Genomic DNA, 27,591 nt, shown 5'->3' on the forward strand with positions numbered 1-27,591 from the left:
CTGCTGCTAAAGGCAAAAAGTTTATAGCCTTTCAAAGTTTGTTGGAGATGTTTTCACACGTCAATTAAAACAAAAAAAAGTAAAAGAGAGAGAGAGAGAGACAGACAGACAGAGAAAGAATGAGAGAGAGAGAGAGAGAGAGAGAGAGAGGGTGGTCCTTCAGACAAGCCTCAGCTGGAAATGGTGTTTGTGCATGTGTGTGTGTGTGTGTGTTTGCGTGTGCATGTGTTTTGGAGTGTGTAGGGTAGTGCAAACATTGTCACACAGCAACTAAAGAGGTTTGAATGAGCTCATCTGAATACTTGTGCTCTGTAGATTTGACTCACTGCTCTTTGATGTATTCTCTTTCTGGCAGGTGTAATGGAAAGCCCAGCGAAGTGTCGGGGGACGTACCTTGACCACACCACTCTCGTGCATGGTGATGCAGTTGTTGGGCTCTCGGGAGAGTTGGAACAGGGCCTGGGCCGTGGCCCGGTGCACGGCCGGGTCGTTGGAGCGGAGGAAGCGGACCACGGGAGCTACGGCGCCGGCTTCCCCAAACGCCTTCCGGTTACTGCTCCACATACAGCAGCGAGCGATAGCCTCTGCCAGGTACCTGCGCAGCTTATCGTCTACCTGCAGCCAGAGAAGATGCACCGCCAGCCGTGAGGACACACGCAGCGCTCATGCAACTCATGATCGTGGCCGTACGCTAAAACGCAGGCGTGTCCGTTGCGTGCTGTAAATGCAACATTCTTGAATATAGCAAGTTACTTATTCAGTGTGTTCATGGGGAGAGCAAAAGGGGTATAGACACCTGTGAAAGCCTGAACTGGCAAGCTTTGTTTTATCCAAGTAAAAAAAAAAAAGTTTGAACATATAAGTGTAGCAACAGAAAGGCACCAGAAAGCCCTGGGATGTTGTAGAAGTGTAAATGGGCTGATCGGGGCGTACTGTGTTGGTGAGGCTTGCAAGCATGGGGACCACGCCGTGGTCAGTGATGACCGCTAAGTTCTCCTCATCTTTGGCAATTTTGCCAATGGCTGCGCACACGCTGGCCAACACCTCCTTGTTTGTTGATTTCAGCAAATGAACAATCAGCTCCAGGCTGCCCACAAAGGAACGCACCATTTCCCCTGCATCCTGAAACACACCCCAAGAGAAAAAACATTCACAAGCAATTACAGTGAGAGTGTGTCTCTCTGTGTGTGCGGGTGTGTGTGTGTGTGTGTCTGTATGCATGTGAAAATGGGCAAGACTGTTGACTAATTGATCTTGTACATCTATCTGCATGTGTGAATAGGCACTTTTGATCTAAAGCAAGCTTTCTCAGTATGACAGCGTGGGTGCTCCCTGGGAACTGACTCCATGACCAGCACCTGACTCAGCCTGCTCCACCAGGCAGATGCACAATAGATACCCACTGCCTCTTTACATTAGTTTCTGAGTAAGGCAAATAGCATGAAATGTACAGCATAACCCAAGTTTCCATAAGTGCCTTGCTTTAGGCTGGAATGAGGAGCATATCTAAAACCTAATGCAGTTCTATCCAATCCACTACACGGTGCCAAGGGTGTGTCTGTGTGTGGTTTGTGCTATCCAAATATTAGAGCCTGTGTTTAAAATGGAGAATGACTCTGTTACCGTGCTGTAACCGTAAGCACGTGCCTCTAAACTCTGTGAGTGTGTCTAAAGCTGAGCTGGTTTTGGGTCAGTGTAGAGGGTGTAGGAGGGGTGGATTCTACTGCAGATGTCACTGCCAGCGCTGAGCACAGAGCAGCTCATGTCCAAGGCACGGTGGGCAACGGAGGAACAGCCGCAATGGAGGAGTGAGCATTGACACGCACTCACACACACATCCACACACACACACACACACACAGTTGGAAGATGTGGCCACTCTTTTAGTTTAAAAACTCACCACTTTCGGTGGTGCCACCAACACTGGACCATATAGCACCAGCCTGTTTCCACCGATTAGAAAACAGCAAAGTGGCGTCTTTATTGACAGCATGGAGGCATGTAATTACGGCTCAGTAACTGGACGGTGCTGTGAATCAAAACAGGTTGCATGTATATTCCCTCCAGAACTCCAGGCACCAGCACTGAATGCGTCCTACACAGGTATTCCTGTGGCAGAATATTTGTAGAGGTCCTAGCGTACGAGCTAAACCTGTAGCTCGAAACTGTTCCCTTGCACAACGCTTGCCTTCTTCCACTCTGTGTAGCAGAGCAAACATTCATTCCCCTCAAAATAGTGTGCAGGCGCGCAGGCAGAAGGCCCCGAGCTCTGGGCGGGCGGCCGTAGGGACAGGAGAGGACAGCGGTAGGTGAAGGCACTCACGCTTAGATGTCAGGCCAAAGCATGAGCTCCATGTTCAGGGCCTGGGCAAGAGCGAGCTGAGGACGGGGAGGCGAGGGGAGAAAAATGACCGCATGTGAATACTGATTCATACTGAATACTGAATCATACTGATTCACTGACACAGTGAATACTGAATAAGGAGGGGGGAGAGAGAGACGGAGCGAGAGAAGGAGAGACAGAGACAATGAAAGGGACAGAGGGAGGAAGTGAAAAAGAAGAGAGAGAAAAAGTTGAATAGAGAGAGAAACGGAGACAGAGCAACGGCGCACACATAGTGAGAACAAGCTGGAAAGAGGGAGAGCGAGAGCAAAAGAGAGCGAAATGGAGAGATGGTGAAGGAAGGAGCAGAGGAAGCGCATTAAAGTCACCAGCTGCGGCGGGTCACTAAGGAATCCTTTCAAGAGCGCCCCCGCAGAAAACACCCCCAACCAACTCGCATCAACACACCCAGCACGCAGCACAGAGCGAGAGTGTTTGTGGGAGGCTGGGGAAGGGGAGAAGCACTGAACAGTACAGCATTAGAAGCATTGTCAGAAATGAGGTTTAAGACTTAGGGAGAAACTCAGGGAGGAGTTTAGAGATTAGAGGGAGAAAGGGGTGGGGGCAGATTATTGCTGTCTCCTACTGGGAAAAGAAAACAGCCTTCCTGCTCAACAAGACACTGATCAGGAAGGAAAGGAAAGCATCACATGAACAGTAGCACATCGTTACTAGAGTGAGCCGCGCTCTGCATACGTGTGCATGCATAAATATTTCCCCTATCATAGGAAGACTCTAGATACTGTTAAAGCATGAATCTCCTAATTCTGGCTTTGACACTGCTAACTCAGACCATGCGGGTGTTGCCGTGAGGCTCATCCCTGTCTGTGGGGCACATGCCGCCCCCCCCCCAGTCAGGTCTCAGACTGTGAGCTGCGAAGGTTATTGACCCACAAGGTTATCTGGCCTCATTTTTGCCACCACCTCTAGCCAGGGTAGTGCTAGTGGTGGTTCGGGGGGGTTCAAGTGCATCTGGGTCGCGGAACAAATTCTACCCCTGAGGCACCTGGGCTGAAGAAAACGCACAGAAATTCCTGGATATGTAGATCCCACTCAGATTACACGAGCAACACCATGTTTATGTCAAACACGCTGATAAGTTAACAGAACAATGATGTGTTTGTGCAGGCTCATTACACAAGAGACTCAAGAGGGCAGACTAGGATTGTGCCAGCCGTTTGGGATAAGCCATCATGTGTAAGTGAATGAGAGCAATGTCTACCAAATCTCATTCTCACTGGGAGAAAGGAAGTGACACATGGAAGCATGGTTACCGTGCCGGTCCATGTTCCTGATGTAAAGTGGGTGAGAGTGTTTAAAGTTCTTATTCCCCCAAGGAGGATTAAATGGCGAACATTGGCCCCACTTGTTATGCAGTGTATTTTGTTGGCTCTGAACACACATTTGTTGTACAAGCCACTTGAATGAAAGAAATACATACACACGTGTGCACACACACACACACACACACACACACGCGCACACGCATGCACACGCATGCACACGCATGCACACGCACACACACACAGACTCAAGATCACAGACAGAAACAGAGGCGTGTATGGATATGTGTACACGTCATTTCAGATCTCAGCTGAATCCTCACAGCATTACAGCAGGCCAGATGGTTTTCAGGTAGACAGAGGGACAAGCTGCATATCAATGCTGCTCTTAGCAGACAGGTGGGAGTCATAAGACCTTCCACAAACACAGGTGCACCATATAAATGCTCTTCACACAGATTCTGCATACTGTGTGTAGGTATGAGAATTCTCAGAGTTTATCAGTAGATACTGAAACCAAACAAACAGCTGGAGTTGAGTAGTCAGATGAAAGAGATGCTGAAAGGAATAACAGGATATGAAAGGGATGCAAATCCCCAAGACAAAAACAATACTAAATTATACATCCGCTACAGGCGATATGCAAATGTGCTTATCGTTTTGTGCTCAGTAGCTATGCTTGGATTCTTAGCCTAATGTCTTACTACCCAGAGAAGTTTCTGTCTTACAGAAAAAAATGTTTATTCCACATGATTTGTTTGGCCTTTGTACTGCTATAAATGATGGTACCTCTGCATTCTCTATGCAGGGGCAGATAGCCCAGGCAGCGTTGGCTTGGACATCAGGGTTTGGATTCTTCAGCAGTGACCAGAGCAAGCGCACCCCATCCAAACGTTCAATGATCCTGGGGGAGGGGGGGGGAGTGTGTGAGAGAGAGAGAGTGAGAAAGAGCAAGAGAAAGAATGAAAAACAAACAAAAAGTGCAGAGCAATTTGAAGAACAGTGAAACAGTCAATGCCTTTTAATATTCTGTTCCAGATATGTCTTTCCCCATAGCTTCTGATTGGGTCCCGAGGTAATGACGCTTAAGTACCCCAGAAGCACCTCTGCATGTCTGATCCATACGCTCCTCCCAAACATGCCCGGAGAGAGTGGACACAACATTCATGCTCCACCTGGCCAGAGGCAGACCTACAGGAAGCTCTGCTACTTTGCTCTGCTCCATCTCTGCTGCCTCGGGAGATCCGTTCGGATATTTATAGCTACGGAACAAACATGCGCGCTGGGTTTGCTGGGTAACTCCGATCTTGTCATGGACACACAGAAAGGAAAAAACCCAGGGCAAGTCCTCTTTCCAAATCAAACAGACTTGGAGACAAGCCCCTCTATATTTCACTGCGTCTAAGTGAGGTTTGCCTAAGCGCAGGCTGTCTTTCCCACTGCGGCAGTGCTCTGCTCAAGGCTGCAGTCAGGCAAGGGGGAGCTGAGGAGAATGGCCCCTCAGTGTGGCCTGTTTGTCAGGTATAAATAACACGTGACCCGTTTCCCATGTGTGTGTCCACTGACAAGGCCGACATTGAATGCTGTCATAATCGCTAAACCGCGTCTTGATCGCGGGGTCCCTCTGACTGAAGGGCGGGGACACACACTGGTCAGAGAGGTCCTGGTGACACGCGGCCCCTCGTAGATCCATAAATCAACTCGAGACGCATGATAACAGGGAGATCCCTCCAGACCCCTGAGGGACTATTAAACTCCAGCCTCACATCGAACCCAGCGCTCACAGCTGTGACTGGAGAATGATGGGGTCTCTGTATTTTAACAGGCAGAGTATGCTGACAGGGAGGGAAACACACACACACACACACACACACACACAGAGCAGAGGAATGTGGAGGAGTTGTCTTCTGCTGGCAGGTTTCCTTGGGGTACATGGTTTAGCTGTGTAGTATATGAACAGAACATGAGGACTACGTAAAAGCTCTGGTTGTGTGATCTAAGAGTGTAAAATGTTCAGAGTGAACTGTTGAATAGAAATGCTTCCAGGAAACGTTTAGTGGACTGTACAGCATTTGCCTTCAAATGACTGCAACATGAAACTGAAATAGAACTGGAATATATTTAAAGATTTCAACCTAAAACAGCTCTGCTATCATGATTGTATGCTATACCTTCACTTGAGTTAAGGATCTCAGTACTTACCCTTCCACTTTTTTAAATAAATAGGATATACAGAGGTGTGAGTTAGATGACCAAACGGATATGAGGTCAAATGTAACAATGTGACTCTTTATTCTTTGGTATTTCTGGGCATACTAAATGTGTTATTATGAGATAATAGCTCTTTTTTCACACAGCATGCCAAATTCAGTTTAAGACAAGTGCAAAGGAAATCATGGTAATATGAAAGTTTGTATTGGCTAAATGTCTTCTTTTAAAACAATCCTTGTATGTAGAAATTCCAACAAACCCTGAAAACACTGACATTATTTTCCTATGGTCCTTCTAAACATTTCTTTAGAAACGATTTAATGACTAATACTAATTTCTATAATACTTTGACGAACTTTTATTTGTCCCATTGCTTATGTTTGTCTACAGCAGAGGAAATACAACTAAAAAACTATTACTAAAAAAACTGTATTCCATATCTGTGAAACATACATACAGTATGTCATTTTAATGCATAATCAAGGGATCATAGCATATATGCTGTTTGCCACGCATAGCCTATTCAGTTGAGGGTATAGAGTCTACAGGTTCTTTGAGCCAACACTACAGAGAAGCATCAGATTTCTCTAATAAGGATGCTGCCTTGGTTTGAAGAAGAGGTGTGGTTACTAGTAAAAGAGGTGGAGCTATAAAGGACTAGATTTAGATAAATTTAGATAAATTTAGAGTAGCCCTGGCATACAGTATAACGCAATGTTTTGTATTTTGCCTTACATCAGTCTTTTGCCTTAAACACATTTAAATGTCTAGAGCAAAAAAAAAAGAAAATCATTAACATGACTGACATTGCTATTTGCAGAATTTACCCTGCACTGTCAGACTGCATCGATGGACGGTGCTCTGTAAAACTGCACTATTGGAGTGCACTGCGTCGGACTGAATTGTTGGACTGAACCCCACTGCTCTGATCTCCCCCACAACCCTGCTGCTTTGCGACGGGAAGTTATCATCAGTATGCTAATTGCTTAGCAAACTACTGCATGGTGCTCTCAAAATAAGCCACAAGTAGGAGGAGAAAAATGTGTGCGGGAGGAAAGTAAAGGCTTGCTGTCCACATCTCAGTGCAAATTTTGAAGGAAAAAAAAAAGTCAATCCTAAATTTACATGCCTTGAGAAAACATGAAGAACCTGTTGTTTTGGCATCAACATGCTTTTCTGGGTCTGAAGCTCATTGGTCGCTCCCCGCCCCCCCCCCAAAAAAAAACAAGCCCCGTGATCTTTTACTACACCACTGTGGCTGCTTGCATCCATAAACATATTATTCTTAAATACAATGGAAGAGCACAGCTGCCTGACTGAGAAAGCTCTATTTGAGTCCAGCATTAATTAAGAATAGGACTGGAGTCTATAACAGTCTTGTAAAAGTAATACGATTCAGATGGTACAAAATAATAAAAAACACTGGGTCAAATGTTACCTAACTCCCAGGGAATCATGGAGTTTTGATCTCGGTTAAAATGTGACAAGCTTCTTTTATTCACTCTTATGGATGTAACAAAATTTAAATTTGCTCATGCAAAAACTGACTGATGGACACATGTTGGTTACTGCAGTGGTTCTTAGTCCAGCCCTCTGCAAAGCCTAAAAAATTCACAGTTTTGCTCCAGCTCCTGTACCCGGTATTCAGAGCTTCAATCAAATGTGCTGCAATGGAGCAAAAATGGAAGACTGGACTGGTAAACAATGAGTTATAGTAGCTAGGTAAATCTAGCAAGATCAGAAGCAACTTATATATATATATATAATTTATTTATTTTTTTCTAGAATAAGAGCCTGAAAGTAATGAAGAAAACTACAGGTAAACCTTAGACCTTGAAATAAATAAATCGCTTTGCCGTTGCAGAAAGCTTGGTCACAGTAGAAAGCAAGTGGGTAGGACTAACTAACTGCTTACAGAAAAGACCATTAGACTTGATCTTTGTGGAAGACCTGCACCTTCGACCAGGAAAGTCACATCTTCAAAATCAACATGGCAGAAGCATAACAAAACAGAAGGAATTTCCATAAGTGTCCCAGACAATTCTTGAACATGACTCAATGAATCCGCCTGCAGTTCTGATCCCTGTATGGCATGGCAGAGGGCAGCCATTTGCACGCTTACGCATCTCTTCCAGGGCATTTATCTCATTGCCTTATGTTGCACTGAAGCCAGGGCTGAATAAAGATGTTCTCAGCACATACTCATCTAAGTTGACGTTCCTCTTTCCGTTCCAGTTTTGTGCAGCTGGGCCTTAACGGCCTTGCCAGCTCCGCACTGCAGCTTACACAAACTGACCGCAGTTAGACAACGAAGGTCTCTGCCCTGGCCACAGCTATGAGGAGAGCAGCAGGTAGTTGTAAATAAAGGGCCATTGAGCCCTGTCATTACAGCCATGAGTGATGAAGCTTTCCACACTGAACATGTCAGCTTTTGGCCAGCACATGTCTACAATGGGGGCCCACACTGGACCTCTCGGGGGCCCTTGGCTAAAATGATGTGTTAAACTGATAACAGTGTTATGTGTTCCCAACTCAAACGCAGCAAACAACAATCGGAAGCGACAGGATGACTGTGATCTCGCAGATGCCACCCAGAGTGTTTGCCGAGCGTTGCAAGCTGCTGAGACGCTGTTAAACAGCTGTTTTAGGTCCAGAAAAGAGCGCAACTCAGAATCACACTTCAGAATCAGTGGCAACAGCATATATTTCAGCCAGAGCAACATTGTGGTTTCCTACTAACCCGGATCAAGCCAAGGGCAGAGCAACCATTTTAAAACTGGCTGATGGGACCACTGATGCTGCCAGCAATGGAAGCCCAAGAGCTGCTGCCAGAAAGTTTTGGACTTAAAGCTCAGATCTGTCCTGGGTTGTAGTTAGTAAATGATTCAACATATAGCAGTGGACAACACCATGCTGAAAGGAGCAGAGCAGTGTGGTGTTCCTCCTTCCTCACCAAGCCAGGGAGAGAAGACCCACAGCAAAACTTTGACATGAAAAACCAGGTCAAGATCGGTAGAACCTACGTCATGCTTTCTGGGTCAGCAGCGCAGGCTCCCACTGCCCTGGTGACGTTGATCAGCAGGGTCTGGTTGGTTCCTGTCAGCAGGCCAACCAGGGGTGCGATGCCACCACTCTTCCGGATAGTTACGCGGTTGTTGGGTCGTTGGGCACACTCCGCCAGAGCGCCCACCACATTCACCAGCACCTCCTCAGGCTGGTCAGTCAGCAAGCCCACCAGCAGCTCCAAAGCCCTGTACTCCTCAAACCTGTCAGAAAGAAAGACAGGAATTCAACAACAAAAACACACACGCACGCATACAAACACCAGGTAAAACCTAAAAGGATACAACCTTCCATGAACACAATTTCATCAGATGTTTCATCCATGTGGATTTCACACTGGCAAATGTAATCACCACACATATCAGAAATGACTAAAATCTTCAATCTCTGTTGTAAGCCAGAAAAGGCTTGTGTCGTCATGTTGCGGCTGGACCCTCACGCTCCGCGAGCCCTCTGACCTGAATGGTCCTCAGTGGGCATCGGGCTGGGAGGGCAGTGGTTGCAGTGGGTATGTGGGGTAGAATAAATCTGGTGTCTCTGTGGCATGGGGCTGTTTCCCACGCTGCTCCTTCTACACACTCAATGTGCACAGCCTTCTGGGGCTTGGAGGGGGCCAGCGAGAGAGCTTTCGCTCTGATTTTGGCTTTGTTTGCCAAGATCTGTACAGTGGTAAACTACAGTAAACATTTAAAAGGGGTACACTGTGGTCATGGAGCGCCTCTGCAGACCTCTGAAATACGGCTGAGTTATATGACTGTTTTTATTCACAGTTACGGTTTTTGGCAACCTAGCTTTAAGGCAATCGAACAGTGTCCAAGGTCACTTGGTTTTGGTCAAAGTACAAGAAATGCTTTCTTGCAAGTAAAACAGCAATAAAGTGAAAAGCTACCAAAGTTTGGACTACCGACTTAAGATCAAACTTCACAACATATCCTAGATCCAATGAAATGTGCGTTATCTTTAAATGTGCTGAAGTAAAATTGGAAACTAATTGCACACACATTTTGGTTGATAAATGATATGCTTTGCGTGTCTATTTTTGTACAGCCAACACTAGCACACATTACAACGACGCCATGAGGAACAGCCCAATATTAGTAGCCCTCAATCAACTGCAATGAGAAACAATGGGTTCAACAGCGGGACAGCACCTCGTTTTAATCCTGTCAGGGTCAAATGCTTTACAGCGGACCTTCTGTCTAATAACGTGTGATCGGGATATACCGCCTTTTAGGAGATGTCCGCTATGGCAACAACATTCTGCAAGACACACTAGCAGGTGTGTGTTGACATGGGCTGACCGGGGAGAAAATCGATCCCACAGTGGAACAACAGGAAATGGAGTCTAAAATGAGGTTAATGTCAGTCATAAGCCACCATGAGCTCTCCAAAGGCCCTACAGGCTGCTTTCAGAAGGACATGGAGTCAAGTGAGCAGTGAAGTGTGAACGTATTCCGGGGTGGGGGGGTGGGGGGTGGGGGGAGGCGAAAACATTATCTGCAATTCCAGACCCTCCATTGAGGTAAGAGAGAGAGTGCGTAATTGTAGCTGAAATGCTGGCTCTCAACCTCAAACGTGACTGTTTTCTGGCAGAATGTTCATGCTTTGGCAAGGACTCCTCCATCAAAACATTTCCTCACTCTATTGTTACTCCAAAGAAATGTTTTTTGATAGTGTTTTCATGTCTGCAACACCTCATTGTGCATGGTTCAAGGAGGTGCATATTTAGACACTCATGAATGTGTTGAGAGCTGTGCAGAAAGGGCTTGCCTTGCTAGCACTGAATTCGAGACATACACACACACACAGCGAAACACAGATAATGCATGCAAGCAGATACCTGCCACTTCATGATACATTTTAAAAAGGTGCATCTTTGCTTTAAAAAGAAAAGTGGCTATGAACATGATTATATTTTCCTTGCTATCAGTCATTTCATTCTGATGCATCATTAATCAGGTAAATGGCTAACACATGGTCCTCTCTTAGTACATCGGGGGTGGGGGCACTTACCTTCATCCACCCTCCTCATACTCTCAAACCTGAAAACCACCCACCCCACTCCCTTCCCCATTCTTTCAGCCCTCCAAAATGTGCCCCCCCCCCCCCCCCCCAAGCATACAATCCTACTTCATAACGTCCCACGCAACACTCTCAGTCTCCCATCACACGCACAAAGACATGCTGTCAGCTTTTGGCAAAACAGCTGTCTGCCTCGCTCATGGACATTTGAGAGGGAGGGGGGAGGGGTTCTTTTAAATTACAGTTGTAAAATATATTCCGAAATTATTTTTGTCACACAGTGCCATTCAGGCTGTGATTGATGTTGAGGGTACACACCACACCCTCGCAAACTCCTAACAGCAGCGGTGAAAAATGGCACTAAGCTAGTGCCCCTGTCCATCCCACACACACACACACACACATGCATATACACACACACACGCACGCACATACACACACACATACACACACGCACGCATATACACACGCACGCATATACACACGCACGCATATACACATGCACGCACATACACACGCGCACGCACGCACACACGCACACTCCAATTTGACAAAAAATGGCTTGGTCATTTCAATCCAAACATGTCGTCTCACCTTGGCATTTTTATATGCTGTTAAAATAACCCTCAGAGAGCTGAAAAACCAGATCCTCTTCTGCACATTCCAACGTGTGTTAAATATTCGGCCGGCATTACACCGCTTTCCTCTCCAACTGACGGCCAAACACGAAGCTCCATTCGCACCCAGCGGCGTATGTGATCCACATGAACATAATGCAAGCCATGGTCAGGCAGGGGGAGAGGGAACGTTTGACAGGAATGTTGCGGCATGTTCGCAGCATTCGGGGGTTCACTGTAATCAGCCTTAGAAAGGCACGGGCAGGCTTTTCTGCAGCTTGCAAATGAAGAACCAATTGTGGTTAGCATGCGATTACTTCGTTATTATTAGTATCGTTATTGTTATCGCTCTTATCACCATTACCGACTTTTGCACGATACCATGGCTCTGAGTCATTAGGGCTCTGCTGCCGGGACTGTGGGGTGAACTCTGCCAGGCAGCGCTGCCCATTCACCCTCTCTCACACTCCCTCTGGTGCTCTTCATGGCCCGTGAGGCTGTGGACAGGCTAGAAGCTGAGGTGCCAGCCAGGGCCCTGAGAAACGCTGGTCCACCTCTAAATAACACACCTTTTGTGCGTTAGGCTTTGGAGAAAATTAGACACAATACCCCAGACTTATATTCTGCCTGCTATAATTTATACTGCGATTATTTAAAATTTCCAGTAAACATGGGGAATTCTGTGGTCAGTTCTTTCAACAAATAAAAAAGGCTTCCAGCAGCTTGGTTAGGACAGCAGGGAATAACAGAGGAAGGTTACAATTTACCAAGAGCTGCAGTGATTAGTTAACAACTAATAACTGATGACAATTCAGCCAGCACTAACTAGTGCTAGTGCTCCCCAGGCGTTAGCCATGATTTGGTCTCAACTCACTATACTAAAATCTCATTTATGTACATACACTTCTTTATGTGGTGTCATTATAGACTAACTTTGTTCACTTGCATTCATTTTGATGAAAATGCTCTCTCAGCAACATTTGCAGGAATCTTTATGTGACTTCAAAACTTATCTTTACAATTTGCTTGGAAACACATTTAATAACTGTCCCTACAGTACAACGATTTCAGTGGATTTAATATAATCTAATATCTAATGCTTAGGTAACATAGATGTGCGATTCAACCGTATTTCAGCCAATCTTTAAAACAGGGTTTAACTGCTAGTTATTTAAAAAAAACGCATGTTGCAGCTCTGAAATAGGAGCGTTAAACTTAGCAAAGTTTAGCACTGTAGCTATGAGGACACGAGAGAGCCTTTAGTCATTTTAGTTAATGGGACATTAAGTGAATTGATCGTGGCACGGAGCACCTGCTTCCATTCGCAGAGGACTTAATGTGATGTAAACGCAGGATAAGGCTCTGTCACGTTTGACTTATGAGGTGAGGAGAGAGAGCAGTCTCACTGCTACTGGGCCACTGCAGACACATGCCTCCCTTTGCATTCCTCCTTACCAACAATTCTGTTTCTGCCTGGTGCAAGGCCAGACGGTAGACACTTCCCCAGATCCGAATCTATCCTAACGCCTTAAAAGTCCAAAAACACTCTTATCATAAACTAAAAATGCAGAACCTCTTTATCAGGTCTTTGGCCATGCACTTATAAAAATACAACTCTGTAATTTATAGACAGGTAATGGCGGAATAAAATAATGCATATTTGAGCTCTGTATACTACATGTCCCTGAACTCGTACCACATGACAGAATAAATATGCCTAAATCATTTTTATATGAGAGCACCTTTGTGACAGAACACGCTTGCCAGGTCACGGTTCCAAGGCCTTTTAATTTATGTGGGGAAAAATTACCGGCTTAGAAAACAGCGTGCGCCAGAAAAATTACAGCAGGAAAGCCTCCAGGATCGTCATCATCCTCCATAAGCGGACCGGCGCTGCAGCAGGGGCCGTCGCGCCGTACATGACAAACGACTGGAAGCGTCTGTGGGCTCGCGCCCGGGCTCGTTACAGCACAGGCGGTGCTAACCCGTGTTCCAGCACTCCCGCGGCCTAGTCCGCGCCGCTAAGGGCACGGCAGCCCCCACGAGTGCATCGGCGCTGTGCATAAAATCAGCGCCTTTACTTCACCTTTCGTTAACAGAAAAGGACTGAAGGGGGACGCGCATTCCTCTGGCAGACAGTCATCGTAAGAGATCAGAGCTCATGGCCGGGGTGTAGAAAAACGTTTGCATTTTGTTCAAATAATCACTTCTAGCAGTGCTGGGTGTGTGTGTTTGGTGGGGTGTTTAAAGGAGCGGTGGAAAAACTGAGCGCTGTATGTGAACAAATGAGACGACTCGTAAAGAAAGGGCGCACGTGAGGTTGTGTGTCCTCCGTGTGTAAACCTGGTGCTCTCACGCCAGGAGCTCGCTGGACAGCCTGCAGCCAATCACAGCCCTCCCCCCACCCCTCCCAAAAAATAAAATCTCCACTACAACCCTCCGTTAATAACACTCACTCCCTGCAGGAAGAAGATCTGGCTTACCACACAGTAAGGGTGCCTTTTCTAATTGCCATTCCCTGTTCTGGAACATCTCACTGGTTGCTATACAAGATGGGCTATTTTTAAATGTATTCTACATGTCTGAAGACTTACTTCAGCAACTAACAATTTACACTACTTTACTTCATCATTTATAAAAAGTACACTTGCGTAAGCAGTTATAAGTCCCCACATAGTTGCCAGTGGAACATTCAGCTGATTTATAAATCCGTTATTACATGCTTATAACGCAGATGTTACACATAGGAGCCAGAGAGGTGTGGCGTGCCTACTTGGCTACGTTCTCCATGCTGATGGAGCACTTCCAGATGGCCCCGGTGGTGGCTGTGAGCAGCTCCTTGTTCCTAGCCTCACCGAGCAGGGCGACCAGCGGCTGCAGGCCCTCATGGTGCCGCACCAGGTCGCGTGTTTGCTTGTCCTCTGCACACTGAGACAGGGCAAAAAACCAAAAAAAAGCTCCTCCAAATCACCATGAGGTTGATGTGACAGGCATGCTCTTGCTATTTGGTTCAAACCTTTCCCACTTCAAAGTGGTAAAGAGAGACGGCGCACAGCTGTGAAAGTACTCGAGCTGGCCTCCGAAGTGCGGCAGCCATGCCAGGTGCTTGATGTCTCACCTTAAAGATGGCACTTGCGCAGTGCTTCTGAAGATCTTGGTTGTCACAGCTCAGATACTTCACCAGATCTTCAATCATGCCCTCGCTCTGTATGGCAATCCTGTAGCTCCTCTGTCAAACGACAAAATCCACCTGAACTTCCTCATAACGCTAACCATTTGACTAACTGCTTTTTTTTCCCAATGCATTTCCTCGTAGCGCTCATGTGCAGGTCAACACTGGGCACTCGGGTGTTTGCTAGGTATGCTCTGTTCATTATGACAGCACATGACGATGAGCACCCTCAACCAGACACACAGCAGGCAGACCGAGGGCGAGGCTGACCTGGGAAGCACACTCCTGCAGGGTGCCCACCACGGGGATGAGCATGTTCGTCTGGGGCACTTTGAGGAGGCGGGCGAGCAGGGGGATGGCTCCGGCCTTGCGGATGGCATCTTTGTTCCTGGTGCTCTTACTGCAGCTCCAGAGCGCCAGTGCTCCGCAGCGGGCAACCTCCATGTCCTTCTCCTGCTTGGAACTCGTTGAGACGCAATGCGGCACGCAGGCCAGCAGGTTCACCTCGCACACGACAACAACAGTTAGTCCTCAACTCGGCTGTCAGTCACTCAGAGGTTCACAGAACTCGACTGGCTTTATATTTTCGTTTACTGGTCGTTTCGTCTACGGGTTTACTGTTATTTTCAGTCCCCGTAAAAATTAACCTGTGGCTCTGTTTAATCTTTGTCACTGGAAAGTGTACAATTAGCTGCTAAATGAGGAAATGTGCTACTAGCAGGGTGAAAGCCTCCACTCTGATTACAGGATGCCTGAATGGCATTCACTCAGAGACCTGCAGATGCTTAGTGGTGATACAGGCATCGAAGCATGTCAAAAAAGAAATAAATAAATGTTATATATATATATATATATATATATATATAAATTAAAAAAAACTTTTTTTGGGGGGGGCATTTTGACACACACACACACACACACACACACACACACACACACACATGTTCTAGAGCCTTAGAATGTCAGTGCGCATAAGGCAGAATTTGCGATTACAAAGTCGAAGTTCTGCCATACATTTCTATTCTATACCCATTTAAAAAGCACTGCTAGTCTTGATTATGCCGTTAAAATGTTTATTAATAAATGTTTATTCAAAGAACTTAAGGTTCAAATGATCGGTAAGTTTACATTCACCCAGTATTCCAACTGAGCACAAATGCCATTTAATTTAACAAATAAGTAATGCATAGCTATCACCCATTATAATTTAATTTTAATATTTAATAGTAAAAAAATAGTATTTTTTTATTAAAGTGCATTATCATACAAACCTAGAAGAATCCATAACCAGGGTCCTTACATTCCTAAATGTATTCTATTAATGTTTTTTCTGTTACTTTCAAAACCTTTACTTCAGACTTGGACAACACTGTCATACTTAATATATAGCAGAGTTTTGAAAGGGAAATGTGTGAACTTCCTTTTCTGTGATGTAATACAGTCAGCAATATACTACAACATTACACACATGCAGTTGAGCGGTGGTCTGGTTCTTTAAGTGGAACTAATCTGTGATGGCTACGCTGACTACGTCCGAGTCTGAATCTGTATAAATATACAGAGCAGGGAAACCCACAAGCTCTAATCATACCAAGCGTCACTCCGTCAATAAACACACACGCCAGGCCGAGGGGCAACGTGATATTCAAGCTGTTTTTACCTGAACTGCACGGTCTTTGAAGTAGGGCAATAAAATGAGAAGAGCAGAGAGAGAGAGAGAGAGCGAGAGAGAGAGAGAGCGACAGGACGCAGAATGTATGCAGAAACAGGTGGGTCAAGTCCTTTGCGATGACGAAATGGCAAAGCCATTTATCTGTGGGCTGCTGGATTTATCCCACTAATCTCCCATTTTGCACAGTAGTGCACATGAGCACCATTAAGAGTCTTCTCATTAGAACCACTCACCAGCCTCTTGATTCCATCGTGCTGGCGCACAGTCCTGCGGGCTCTCCTGAACCGGGCTACGTTGGCAATGGTCTCTGCTGCCAGGCATCTCAGCTCCTTGTCTGGGGAGTCCAAGATGGCCACCATGGTCTGCAGACCCCCCAGGTCAGCGATGGCCTGTCTGATCTGGGAGTTGTGACTGATCTCCTTTAGGATCTTCAGAGAACCAATCTGTTAGAGATGAAGAGAGAACAGTTATATTGAATAATATCCAAATAAGAGGTTTTGTTCCTAAAAGTGCTAGAAACTGCTCAAAATGTGCAGTGCTGTACAGGAGGATGCAAGTCTTTCTCTATCATAATTCCACCATCAGTTCTTCCTGCAACATTTAGAAGAGCCACTGTTTCCTACTACGTGATATTTCTGGTGCCTTTTCCAAAACAGCTGTGATTTTTCAGACCAAACCAGGATATGAAGGCACTCACTTTACACTTCATCTCATCTGTGTCCAGCAGGTTGACCAGCACCTCCAGCCCCCCCACATCTCGGAGGGCCAACTGACACGTCTCCTGAGCCAGGTTAAAGTCCCTCATCGAACACAGAGCAATCACGGTGGCCGTCTGATTACCTCCCTGCGCACACACGCATGCACGCGCACACACCTATATTTTATGCACGGAACTTTTATATGCAATAAGTCGAAATAAATATGAAAAAAGAATCATGAAGCAAAACATATCTAGAGATACAAAGATTTTGCATAATAGATGTGTGTGTCTGTGTGTGTGCGTACGGGTGTTTGTGTAGGTGTTTGGGATTGTGCCTATAAACATGGTCCGTGAGAGATCATTTGATACAGATGATAGTGAAGACTCCGGCTGTGGCTGGGAACAGTAGACAATGATCTAACTGAGCAATTACGAGACAGGCACTGAACGACTGGACACAATAATGAATGTGACTCAGAGAGAGCTCTGTTTTGACAGTTACCATACACACACTGTGCTTTTCACTTGGTTATCCATCTGAAAGCTGAGCAAGAACCAAACATGTGGCATTTGTTGGAATTGGCTTCTGTGTAAACAGTTCTGAGACAGAACGTTGTGGTTTTGATCTTTTTTTTTTTTTTGGTCCATTTTGTGTAAAAATGATTACAGTAACTAAAATTGAGGATGCGTTGGCCACTTTAATAATAATATCAATATTGTTGTTGACCACTTTAATAATATCAATATTTCAACATGGGGGAATATGTGTGTGTGTGTGTGTGTGTGTGTGTACGTGTGTGTGTGTACGTGTACAAGAGAAGGCTTGCTGATCGGTTTGTTGAACACCTACGGACCATCAGAATTAAGGAGTTGTTTCCAGTGGCAAGGAATTTTAATACTAGTGGACACTGAATTAATGACATATCTATGTCATCTATGGCAGCAATGAAATTAGGAAACTCATTTACACTCTTGGAACTTTAGTTTGGAGTGAATGCTATGATTTAAATATCTACTTTTTTATATATAAACTGGTTCAGGTGAAGGACCTCTGTCCAAAATGACTCTCTCTCTCATTATATAAATATATATATATATTTATTTATTTATATTTATATATATATAACATGAGAGTGTGTGTGTGTGTGTGTGTGTGTGTGTGTGTGTGTGTGTGTATATATACACACACCATGCACACAAACCAGATTCAAATTGATTGCCAATTGCTGTTTGGTTTCTTCAAACTATGGTTCTGAACAAAGCGATCTAGTCCACTGGAACATGTGCAGATTTCACTTTCACATGAATGTCTCTTCTCTAATGAATGCAAACAAAGGGAAGTCTCTTGCCCTCCCCCTGACTGAGGCAGAGGCTCTGTGCATTAGGTCCGCCAGACACCACTAAGCTCCTGGAATACTAGTCGTGCTGCTCCACTTTGAAATGTGACACTGAAATCCTAAAGTCAAATCTTCTGGCACGTGAACAATCGCTCCTACTGTTCCTTTCTCTCCTTCTTTTTTTTTTGGTAAATGAAGGACAGATAAAGCAGAGCATAGGGAGTGGAGCGCTATTCATGCACTTATTAGACACACAGACAGATCCAACGTGAGACTGAGAATGCACGAATGCATGGGTGTATACAAAGATCAAACAAGCAAAAACCTAACTGCGCCTGGAGTGGGTGGAAGTGAGATATTAGGATATTAGGAGCAGATGGTCCCGCTAAGAAAAGGCAGCGAAATGAGCTAAAGTGGTGAGAGGTTGGGAGGACAGATACAGGCAGGGAGACAGACAGGCGAGAGGGGCTAGCAGAGATGAGATTAGCCAAGATCTGCTTACTGAAGTGAAAAGGACAGAATTTCAGAAAGGGAGAATTAAAGAAAGGATAGAGTAGAGAGAGAGAGAGAGAGAGAGATGAGGGGGGCACATGTGTTGTCCATATTAAAATCCTGGCCTAAGCGTGAACCAGTAGCAGCAGTGAATCCGCCGTGATCTCTACCTCCCTACTCGTGCTTTCTTCAAAGGATACAGTAGGTTAGCAATAAACCTGGTAAAAACAATTCTAGGTTTACAACTGGTATGAGAGCCTTCAACCAAGAGAAAGGAAGGGAGTGATCATATTCTTTCATTTTTGCCACCCGGCCAAGCTTTAGTCTCAAGGTGCTGTGGTCATTCTGTAAAATGCCACAAACATCTGAATGCCTTATTTAATGCAAGTCTCTGACACTACTGTGGCATGAAAACAGATGTTCAGATGATAGCTATGACTCTGAACTCCACGGTCTCACGCAACAGAGGTGGCAGCAAAGCTGTGAACAAAACCAGCTTACTCCTTCAAGCATGCATGTCCAGTCCATGACAACGCACATGCACGCTGGTGTTTATTTTCAGAATGAAGTTGATTCTATTTCTGTTCACTTTATTTACATTTAATTCTCATAACATTTTATTGTACCCGATTCATTATACTTCATAATTGTTATCTATTTTACCTTTAAACTGAAAGCAGCTTGGGACTGTATTGTAATGAAAGCATGCTACATAAACAAAAAACAAACAAACAAACTAAACAAACAATAAGGGCTAAGAGGTCCTGAGCACCTGCTCATATTTATATTGCAACCAAATATTCTAAAACAGGCAATAAAAAAATTATAATCAAGTTTAAATTTCCCATTTTAAGTGCCAATGGTGTGCCACTGAATTCAAGTGCCAAATGCTAGATGAAACTGTCTAGTAGGACGAGAAAAATACAGAGACAGAGAGAAAGAAAAATACAGAGACAGAGAAAGTTGGAGAGTGAGAGAGTGAGCATGAGAAAGAGACAGAGAGAGAGAGAGAGAGAAACAGAGAGATGAGGTTAGACATTTAGTAACGAGACGTGTTTTTCTTCTAAAAGAGCCCCAGTTAGCTGACAGAGCCACAGGACGCACAAGCACTTGATACTGATATGCAGCTGCAGTAAAACTTCTTTCAATCCTACAGGATCAGAAGAGGCTCACTAAAACCACTGGGGTTGAAAGGCAGCCCTGTGTCATGGCACACACTAATGCGCTGAGTGACTCCACAGGCTAGGACTGGGATTTGAGGTCACAGCATCAGTGTGAGTGACCCCTCAAGCTAGGACTGGGACTCGCAGTCACAGCATCAGTGTGAGTGACCCCTCAAGCTAGGACTGGGACTCGCAGTCACAGCATCAGTGTGAGTGACCCCTCAGGCTAGGACTGGGACTCGCAGTCACAGCATCAGTGTGAGTGACTCCTCAGGCTAGGACTGGGACTCGCAGTCACAGCATCAGTGTGAGTGACCCCTCAAGCTAGGACTGGGACTCGCAGTCACAGCATCAGTGTGAGTGACCCCTCAAGCTAGGACTGGGACTCGCAGTCACAGCATCAGTGTGAGTGACTCCTCAAGCTAGGACTGGGACTCGCAGTCACAGCATCAGTGTGAGTGACCCCTCAAGCTAGGACTGGGACTCGCAGTCACAGCATCAGTGTGAGTGACCCCTCAGGCTAGGACTGGGACTCGCAGTCACAGTATCAGTGTGAGTGACTCCTCAGGCTAGGACTGGGACTCGCAGTCACAGCATCAGTGTGAGTGACCCCTCAGGCTAGGACTGGGACTCGCAGTCACAGCATCAGTGTGAGTCCAGACAGAGCATGCCTGGAAATCCCATTGTGAGGAAGCACATCATCATCGCACATTACACCGCAGTAAGCCCCGCCTCCCTACACCCAGCTCCCACTGGTGAGAGAAAGAGAGAAAAACAGAGAGAGAGAGAGTGTTAGACAGAGCAGACAGAGAGAATGTCCCACCAGGGGAAAGAGAAAACATGACACACACAAGGGGGGCACATAAACACAGTGATAAATGGATGGAGATCTGTCAGCTTAGGTAGAGACACAGTAACAACACACTTGTGTGTCTTCACATCGTGTGAGAGACAGATGAGAAGAGAGAGACAGTGAGAAAAGCGTGTGTCAGGGGATGGGGCAGGGACAGAGCATGAGGAACAGAGGCAGAGATAAAGAGATGGAAAGAGAAAGAGAACCAGCTGTAGGCTCCTGGCACAAGCTTGTTTGAAGTGAGTCCATGCGTCAGCCAGCAGGGTGGTGCAGCACTCGCATTAAAGGTAATTTATGAAGGCGAGCGAGAGAGGAGCTCACCGAGGTTTGATCATTTATCCTCAATTAAACAGCCAAGTCTCCAGTGCAAGATAAAGACTCCCGTATAAATGATTTATACAGGACGCAGCCCAGATTCAGCAGTTGGGGAGAGAGTGAGAGGTCCTACTGATTTAAGAGCGATGTGGTATCAAATTTAATGGATGGTATTAACTTCATCTACAAAAGCAGAATGCGTATGCTTTTACAAGTACTGTGAGACACAGAGGCACACATACAAACTCGCACACGCACTCACACATAAAAAGGCCTCCCTTGTAGTGCTGCAAGGTATACTGGGACAACACAATTACATCTTTAGAGGTAATGTTCCCTTAGATAATACAAAGCCCTTTTGCATCCAATGGGCCCAGGGCCACTGTGGCCAGCTTAGACCTTTATTTTTCACTTTTCATAAGCAGTTGAGTAAACTACATGGCTTCATAAACCAGGCTTACCTAAAGGGGCACACACATCGACAAACTGCAGTACTCATGCTGACCAGTAGAGGGGGCAAAAATGGTGGTTTACAGACAAGCAGATGCTGCCTCCCATCAAAGACAACCTGTAGCGGACTAGAAAATCGATTATAGAAAATTACGGTCATTTCTCAATCATGTGTTGCTGAACTACAACTGAGTGCATTATTCTAAGTCTAATTACCTTTAGAATTTATTTTACAAGATTCCCAGATTTCATTTACATGATTCTCTGAATCAAGTTTTCTTTTGTCTGAACTGCCAGATCACTATGAATGTTCAGGGCTCCATAACTAAGAAGCAAGTCTTGCTGCAGTGAGAGACATCCTAAGAGAAGGTTCGCTTCCTGAACACACACAGGCAACCCGTCAGTCTGACCTGGTTGTTTGTTATTCATACAGGCATAAACCCTGCATGTGTTTTAGCCTCATAAGAGTATTAGGTCACAAACAATTTAGCAACCGGAGTGGAGCCTTAAGGGCTAAAAAAAAAAAAAGTGTGAGGAATCTTTTATAAAAATCTGTTTTACTATATCTTCAGCTCAAGCTAATGAGTTAAAAAATAAAACACCACTGGCGTGGACTGACATGGTCACGGAGTATGTGTGTGCATGTACACGTAGGAGTAAAATCTAGTTCTCTAAGCACAAAAAATAAATGGACTGCAGTGTGTATTCCCTGTGGGCTCAAGACGTGCAATTTCTAAATCTAATAATAATATTGCTGTGATATTATGTGTGTGCATTTTGCACCCCATAAAATGATGCAGTAACTACAGCAAGCTGTCTTCTGTACATGCGCACTAAAAGGCAAAGATGTATGAATGTGCAGCACTGATCATGTACGCCATACAAGTCCAAAGGTAAATAAATACACCACCACTAGTTGAACCATTCATGCAACACTTCATGAAAAATGCTTCTTGAAATATAAATACTGTTCTATATGCTGGCAAAAGAACAAGAAAAAGAGTGGAGAAAAGGGGGAAATTTGACTCCAAAAATAAAACAGATATTTAGTTTGGCACAAGCTGTGTTTCGGCTTCTGATGGTAATGACATTATAAGTGTGCTACTGGATAAACCCTCATAAATAAGGGGACGTGCAGTTTCCAGACAGACAGAACCAGGAGAAGGCCACATTACAAACACACTCTGTCCAGTCTGAAGTGCTCCGCTACAACCAACACATCTCCAAACACAACCAACCAAGAACATCTGAACTCCTCATTTTTACCTAAATAAACCAAAACAAAGGCTAATTGAGTGATAAGCGTGGCACTTCTCAGAGATGAACCATGTTTCTTATTAAATAACTGGTTCCTTTTATTTATTTTTTAAAGAGAGAAGATGAAAGCTTCCCTGTGGACAATTCACATTCATTATCTGGGGTTCTGCTCAGCTAAAAATATCTACCGGTGCCTGAACCCAGTTTGGCTGTTTTTCTACGATGATTTAGTGCTCATGGAGACGATCCTATTAAACATCTACTTCAAATCTACATGGCAGGTGCTCAGAATCCCTGAAACCACAGCCCTGCTGACTCTGATCTGCAGACCCTTCTCCAAGACCGGCCCGCCAGCGCTCGGCAGCTAGCGAGCAACAAGCGTCTGTCAAATCAGAGGTGGGAAAGCAGATTATTTGTGCACTTATGACGTAAGCCTGACACTCATCCATCTAAGCTGATTGGCCTTACTGGCACAAACCACTGCCAAAACACCCTTCCTCTTTAGAGGAGCTGTTTGAAGTGTGTGTTATGGGGCACAGGCTGTGACATCATGTGGTTGGACGGCGGGTATGTGTGGAGCAGGTACCAAGCTGGTGAGCCAATCCTCCAGCAGGGCAGGCCCTGGGCCTAAGAACACACTCACTGATGCTTGGACATGCTAATTCTCTCCATGTGCACGTCTCAACTCTCAAATGCCCACAAGCACAAACACATGCACACTCACACAAGTTTGAAAAAAAACATACATGAATGAAAATAACTTAATATGCATAATGGATATAATTTTGTTTTTGGGTATCCACAAAAGCCATTTAAGACAGCACATTGCAGCTACAGTCAAATAACTTGACTGACTAATGTTTTGGTGAAAATGTTACTTTTTAAAAAACAATCTTTTGGGCTATTCAAAGGAAACAAAAACAACTACAGTGAAAAAATTAATAAGTATAGTGAAGTAGTTAAGCAGGTTAATGGCGAGGGCATGGCTGCAGGCAGGCAGTGAGCAGACCCAGCCCAATGAGACAGATTACAGTAGAGGCATTTTTACTGTTTCCTGTGTGTAACTGGAGAATGTCCAGGTCGTGCTTCATGGTTCAGAGCACTTGCTCTGTGTTCTCCTACTCCCCACCAGTGAACATGACAAGGCCACACTAAATGTCCGACCAGGGACAGGTCTGCTGTTTCCCCCAGCAGAAAACAAATGTTTCTGCAGTTCAGTTTCGGCAGGGACTGAAGGTAGATGTGCTCATGCCAGTGAATCCCACCAATGAACTTCTGCTCTTCTGCTCTTACACTGAAATACTTACATGATGCAACTTACGATGCCACTTGACTGAATGGACCGCTGGATGAATGCATTTCATGACCATAGAAAAACCGGTACAGGAAAATGTTTATGTCTTGGTACATTTTAAGTTATCATTACACCTATTCTGTAAGATCTCTGAGGAGTTCATGTGAACTACTGTAGAGTTGAACTACTGTAGAGCTGTTTGTATGTCGATGCACTGGTAGAGATCTGTGTACATTCAAGTATTTGAGCAGGCAGTAAATTTTCCAGGTTTTAGAAGGCAGATCAATGACTAGTTTCTATGTTTGAGAGTAGGTGTGTGTGTGTGTGCGTGCGCGTGTGTGTGTACCTTCAGGTACTTGACTAGTTTCTGAATCTGCCAGTACTCAGAGGGCAGGTCAGTGTGGCTGTCCCCTCGCCTCTCAGTCTGTACATCATCCTCACTCTCAGACGAGCTCGCACTGAAGTCTTCAGCTCCTGTTCCTCCACCTGAGGTCTTACTACACACACACGCACACACACACACACACACACACGCGCACGCACGCACGCACACACACACACACACACACACACACACACAGCTGGTTCCCTTTCTCTTTTCATTTATCCATAGAATTTCAAAACCATATTAATTAAATGCTGTTACTGATACAAGAAGCATAACAGTGTTGAGACTAAAACAGCACAAACAAACCCTTAGCATGAGAAGCAGCTCTGAGTGCAAAGGTGAGCCACTCTGCTGAGAGACTCGTCTCAGGAGTCATCTCAAAGCCACGTCACTGACCCTGAGTCCTGACGCACAGGGCCTCAGTGTGCTGCGAAAGGCATTCATGCTAAATCTGTTCAACAAAAGGGCTATCAAAACTCGAGTGTATCTGAAGTGTCAGCTTAAACCAGGGGCTTAACCTAAGCAGCAGGGGACAGGGAGAGAGACAAGCAGAGAGAGAGAGAAAGAGAGAGAGAGAGAGGCAGAGAGAGACAGCGAGAGAAAGAAGACTGAAGTGGCCATCAGAGACCTGCAGAGAGCTCTCCTTAAGCAAACCCCTGCGCACACCAAAAACACAGCTGGCCATAAAGAGTTGGGGCCATTGGCACGAGAAGATCAGCAGCACAGTGCAGGCCGGAGCTCAGGAAAGCAGTCTTGGATAGATAGGGCCGTGGGGACAGTCCTGGATAAGGCCACAGAGTTGCAGGGACAGTCTTGGAAAAGGCCACAGGGACAGACTTGGACAGAGCCGCAGGGACACAGATATGTTTTCCATGGTAGAAGACGAAACGCTTGACCGTAGGTGAGTCTGCTTATGTGCAGTCTATGTCATGGTAAATATTTACCCAGGTGTCAATTACACTCTACTGGCTCTGGGTCTCTTTTGTGTTTATAATGTATCCTGATCTCAGGTATGATGCAAAGCTTTCTGTGTGTGCAATTTACATGCATGCCCACACACTCTCACAGTCTCTCTCTCTCACACACACACACACACTTGAAAGTAGGTGGGAGTGTGTACAGCATGTGGGAGTATTGTGTATGTATAGCATGTGGTTAAACAAGAAGGAGCAGCATAGTTCTGAATCTCAGCTGCCAGTTGGGGTCCCTTCCCGTCCTAGAGGCAGGAGCGGAGCAGTTTCCCGTCGGCTCCACCAGCCCACCGGCCCACCCACCCCTCTGGATTTACCTCCTCACCTGCCCCCATCTCATCCATATCTTATTAGGAGAAGATGCTTCCAATCGATGACGGGAGACCGTGACCATAGCCTGGGCGTGACAACGGGAGCTTCTGGTGTAAACCTTTGCTTGGGCCATAACGTATTTTGAATCAGTTTTCTGTGAATGAGTCAGCTGTGAATCAGACTGCTGTGACTCAGTCAGCAGTGACTCAGTCAGCTGTGAATGAGGCTGCAGTCACTTACATTTTCAAAGAAGATGGGCGGCCTGGTAGAGGGGACCCAGGAGCACTGGGCTTCGCCTTGCTCTCCGACTTGGGAAACCTGCTCCGGCTTTTTGTGGCTCTCTCACTTCCACCACTTCTTCTCATCTTCCTTTCCTCAGCCTCTCTGCATAGAAAACAAAACCGCTCAACAGTAATTACCGTCATACTTGTGCCGTGTATAATTACGGCCTAAAAAAAGACATTTCCTAAAAGAATTATCCTTATTATCCAAGACCTTCAACAGAATGTTTTCTGTAGTTTTCCACTTTGTTTTTTAAATTTGTTGATTAATGAAAGAAAATAAACCAAAGCTGATTAAAGAGCTGTTCTCACACATGATCCCATGTGCCCTTGAGAGAACTAGGCTAAAGCAGACGAAGCAGCTAGCAGGGAAGTGGCTGGAAGATCCATATGTGTCTCGGTGAAATTTGTCTGTGGAGGCTGGAGCATGCGGGAAGGATCGGGGCAAATTTATCCCCTTGCTCAGCTCACTGGTGCCATGCTGAGAATATAACCATTAACGGCTGCAAAAGATGAACCATTGATATATGTGTGTGTGTGTGTGTGTGTGTGTGTGTGCACGTGCACGCATGTACTCATGTGTGTACTCATGTGAACAAACCACACTGACATACACACACACCCCTGGAATATCACCACCAGTTTTGGCCCTGAAGGCCCTAGTGTGGTTCTGAGGCGGATCTTTCGGGGGACTCTTCACAAGCTGCTAACATAGGGCTGGAATTCTCACTTACTCATGAGGGGACGGCAGGCCGAGGCACTTCCATTTCAAAGATGGTTCAAATTTCTTCTCACCGCCTGTCTTGTTCGGGGCAAGCTGCTGTCTCGCCTTCTTGAGTGCATTCTTCTCCTGATGCTCGTAAGATCCCAGGGTTTGGCCTGGTGCCTCTACGCCAACAGCTTCCACATGTGGGATTTTCAGAGTGGTCGGAGGTTCTTCTTGAATGACAAAGTCCTGAAGAGCAGTTTATGAAAAGAAAAAAAGAAGAGAGATCTAGGAAAGGACCCGTTTTAATTTGTACAGATACGCGAGCTGCAAAACATGCCATAAACTGGCCTTGTAAAATTGGGGTGTTAAAGAGAGCTGCTCCTCTGAATGCCTCCTCTGTTAATACAGTCCCTGGTTCCTTCTAAGGGCAACTGTAATCATGCTCAGCGGCATAATTTTCCAGGCCACATATGACACATTGCCACTTTATTGCTTTACTGGGGAGAGGCATTGCAACTCAGCTGCCTCGGCCTGCTAATTTGCTGAAGGAGGTGTGTTAAAACTAATCACACTCATGGATTCGTATCACTGAGCTCCTCTGTAAAACCACCATCATCCAGAGGCCACTGCCTTAGGCACGGGAGGA

General features: G+C 45.5%; 1 protein-coding gene across 2 annotated transcripts in view; it reads right to left on the bottom strand.

The window, feature by feature from the left end:
* odad2 (outer dynein arm docking complex subunit 2) overlaps positions 1-27,591 on the bottom strand; it is a 43,839-nt gene that overhangs the window by 7,548 nt on the left and 8,700 nt on the right. For both annotated transcript variants that reach the window (XM_081698023.1, XM_027021532.3), the window contains exons 8-19: positions 26,971-27,191; positions 26,196-26,339; positions 24,631-24,781; positions 17,121-17,267; positions 16,657-16,866; positions 15,022-15,255; positions 14,698-14,808; positions 14,353-14,507; positions 8,901-9,143; positions 4,456-4,570; positions 934-1,122; positions 394-615 (exon numbers count right to left, since the gene is read on the bottom strand). In XM_081698023.1, the coding sequence (XP_081554149.1) occupies positions 394-615; positions 934-1,122; positions 4,456-4,570; positions 8,901-9,143; positions 14,353-14,507; positions 14,698-14,808; positions 15,022-15,255; positions 16,657-16,866; positions 17,121-17,267; positions 24,631-24,781; positions 26,196-26,339; positions 26,971-27,191 (2,142 nt within the window). The remainder of the gene's footprint in view (positions 1-393; positions 616-933; positions 1,123-4,455; positions 4,571-8,900; positions 9,144-14,352; positions 14,508-14,697; positions 14,809-15,021; positions 15,256-16,656; positions 16,867-17,120; positions 17,268-24,630; positions 24,782-26,195; positions 26,340-26,970; positions 27,192-27,591) is intronic.

Source organism: Electrophorus electricus, chromosome 15, assembly GCF_041902795.1.
Source record: "Electrophorus electricus isolate QZ-2024a chromosome 15, ASM4190279v1, whole genome shotgun sequence".
In the NCBI taxonomy this organism is placed as follows: domain Eukaryota; kingdom Metazoa; phylum Chordata; class Actinopteri; order Gymnotiformes; family Gymnotidae; genus Electrophorus; species Electrophorus electricus.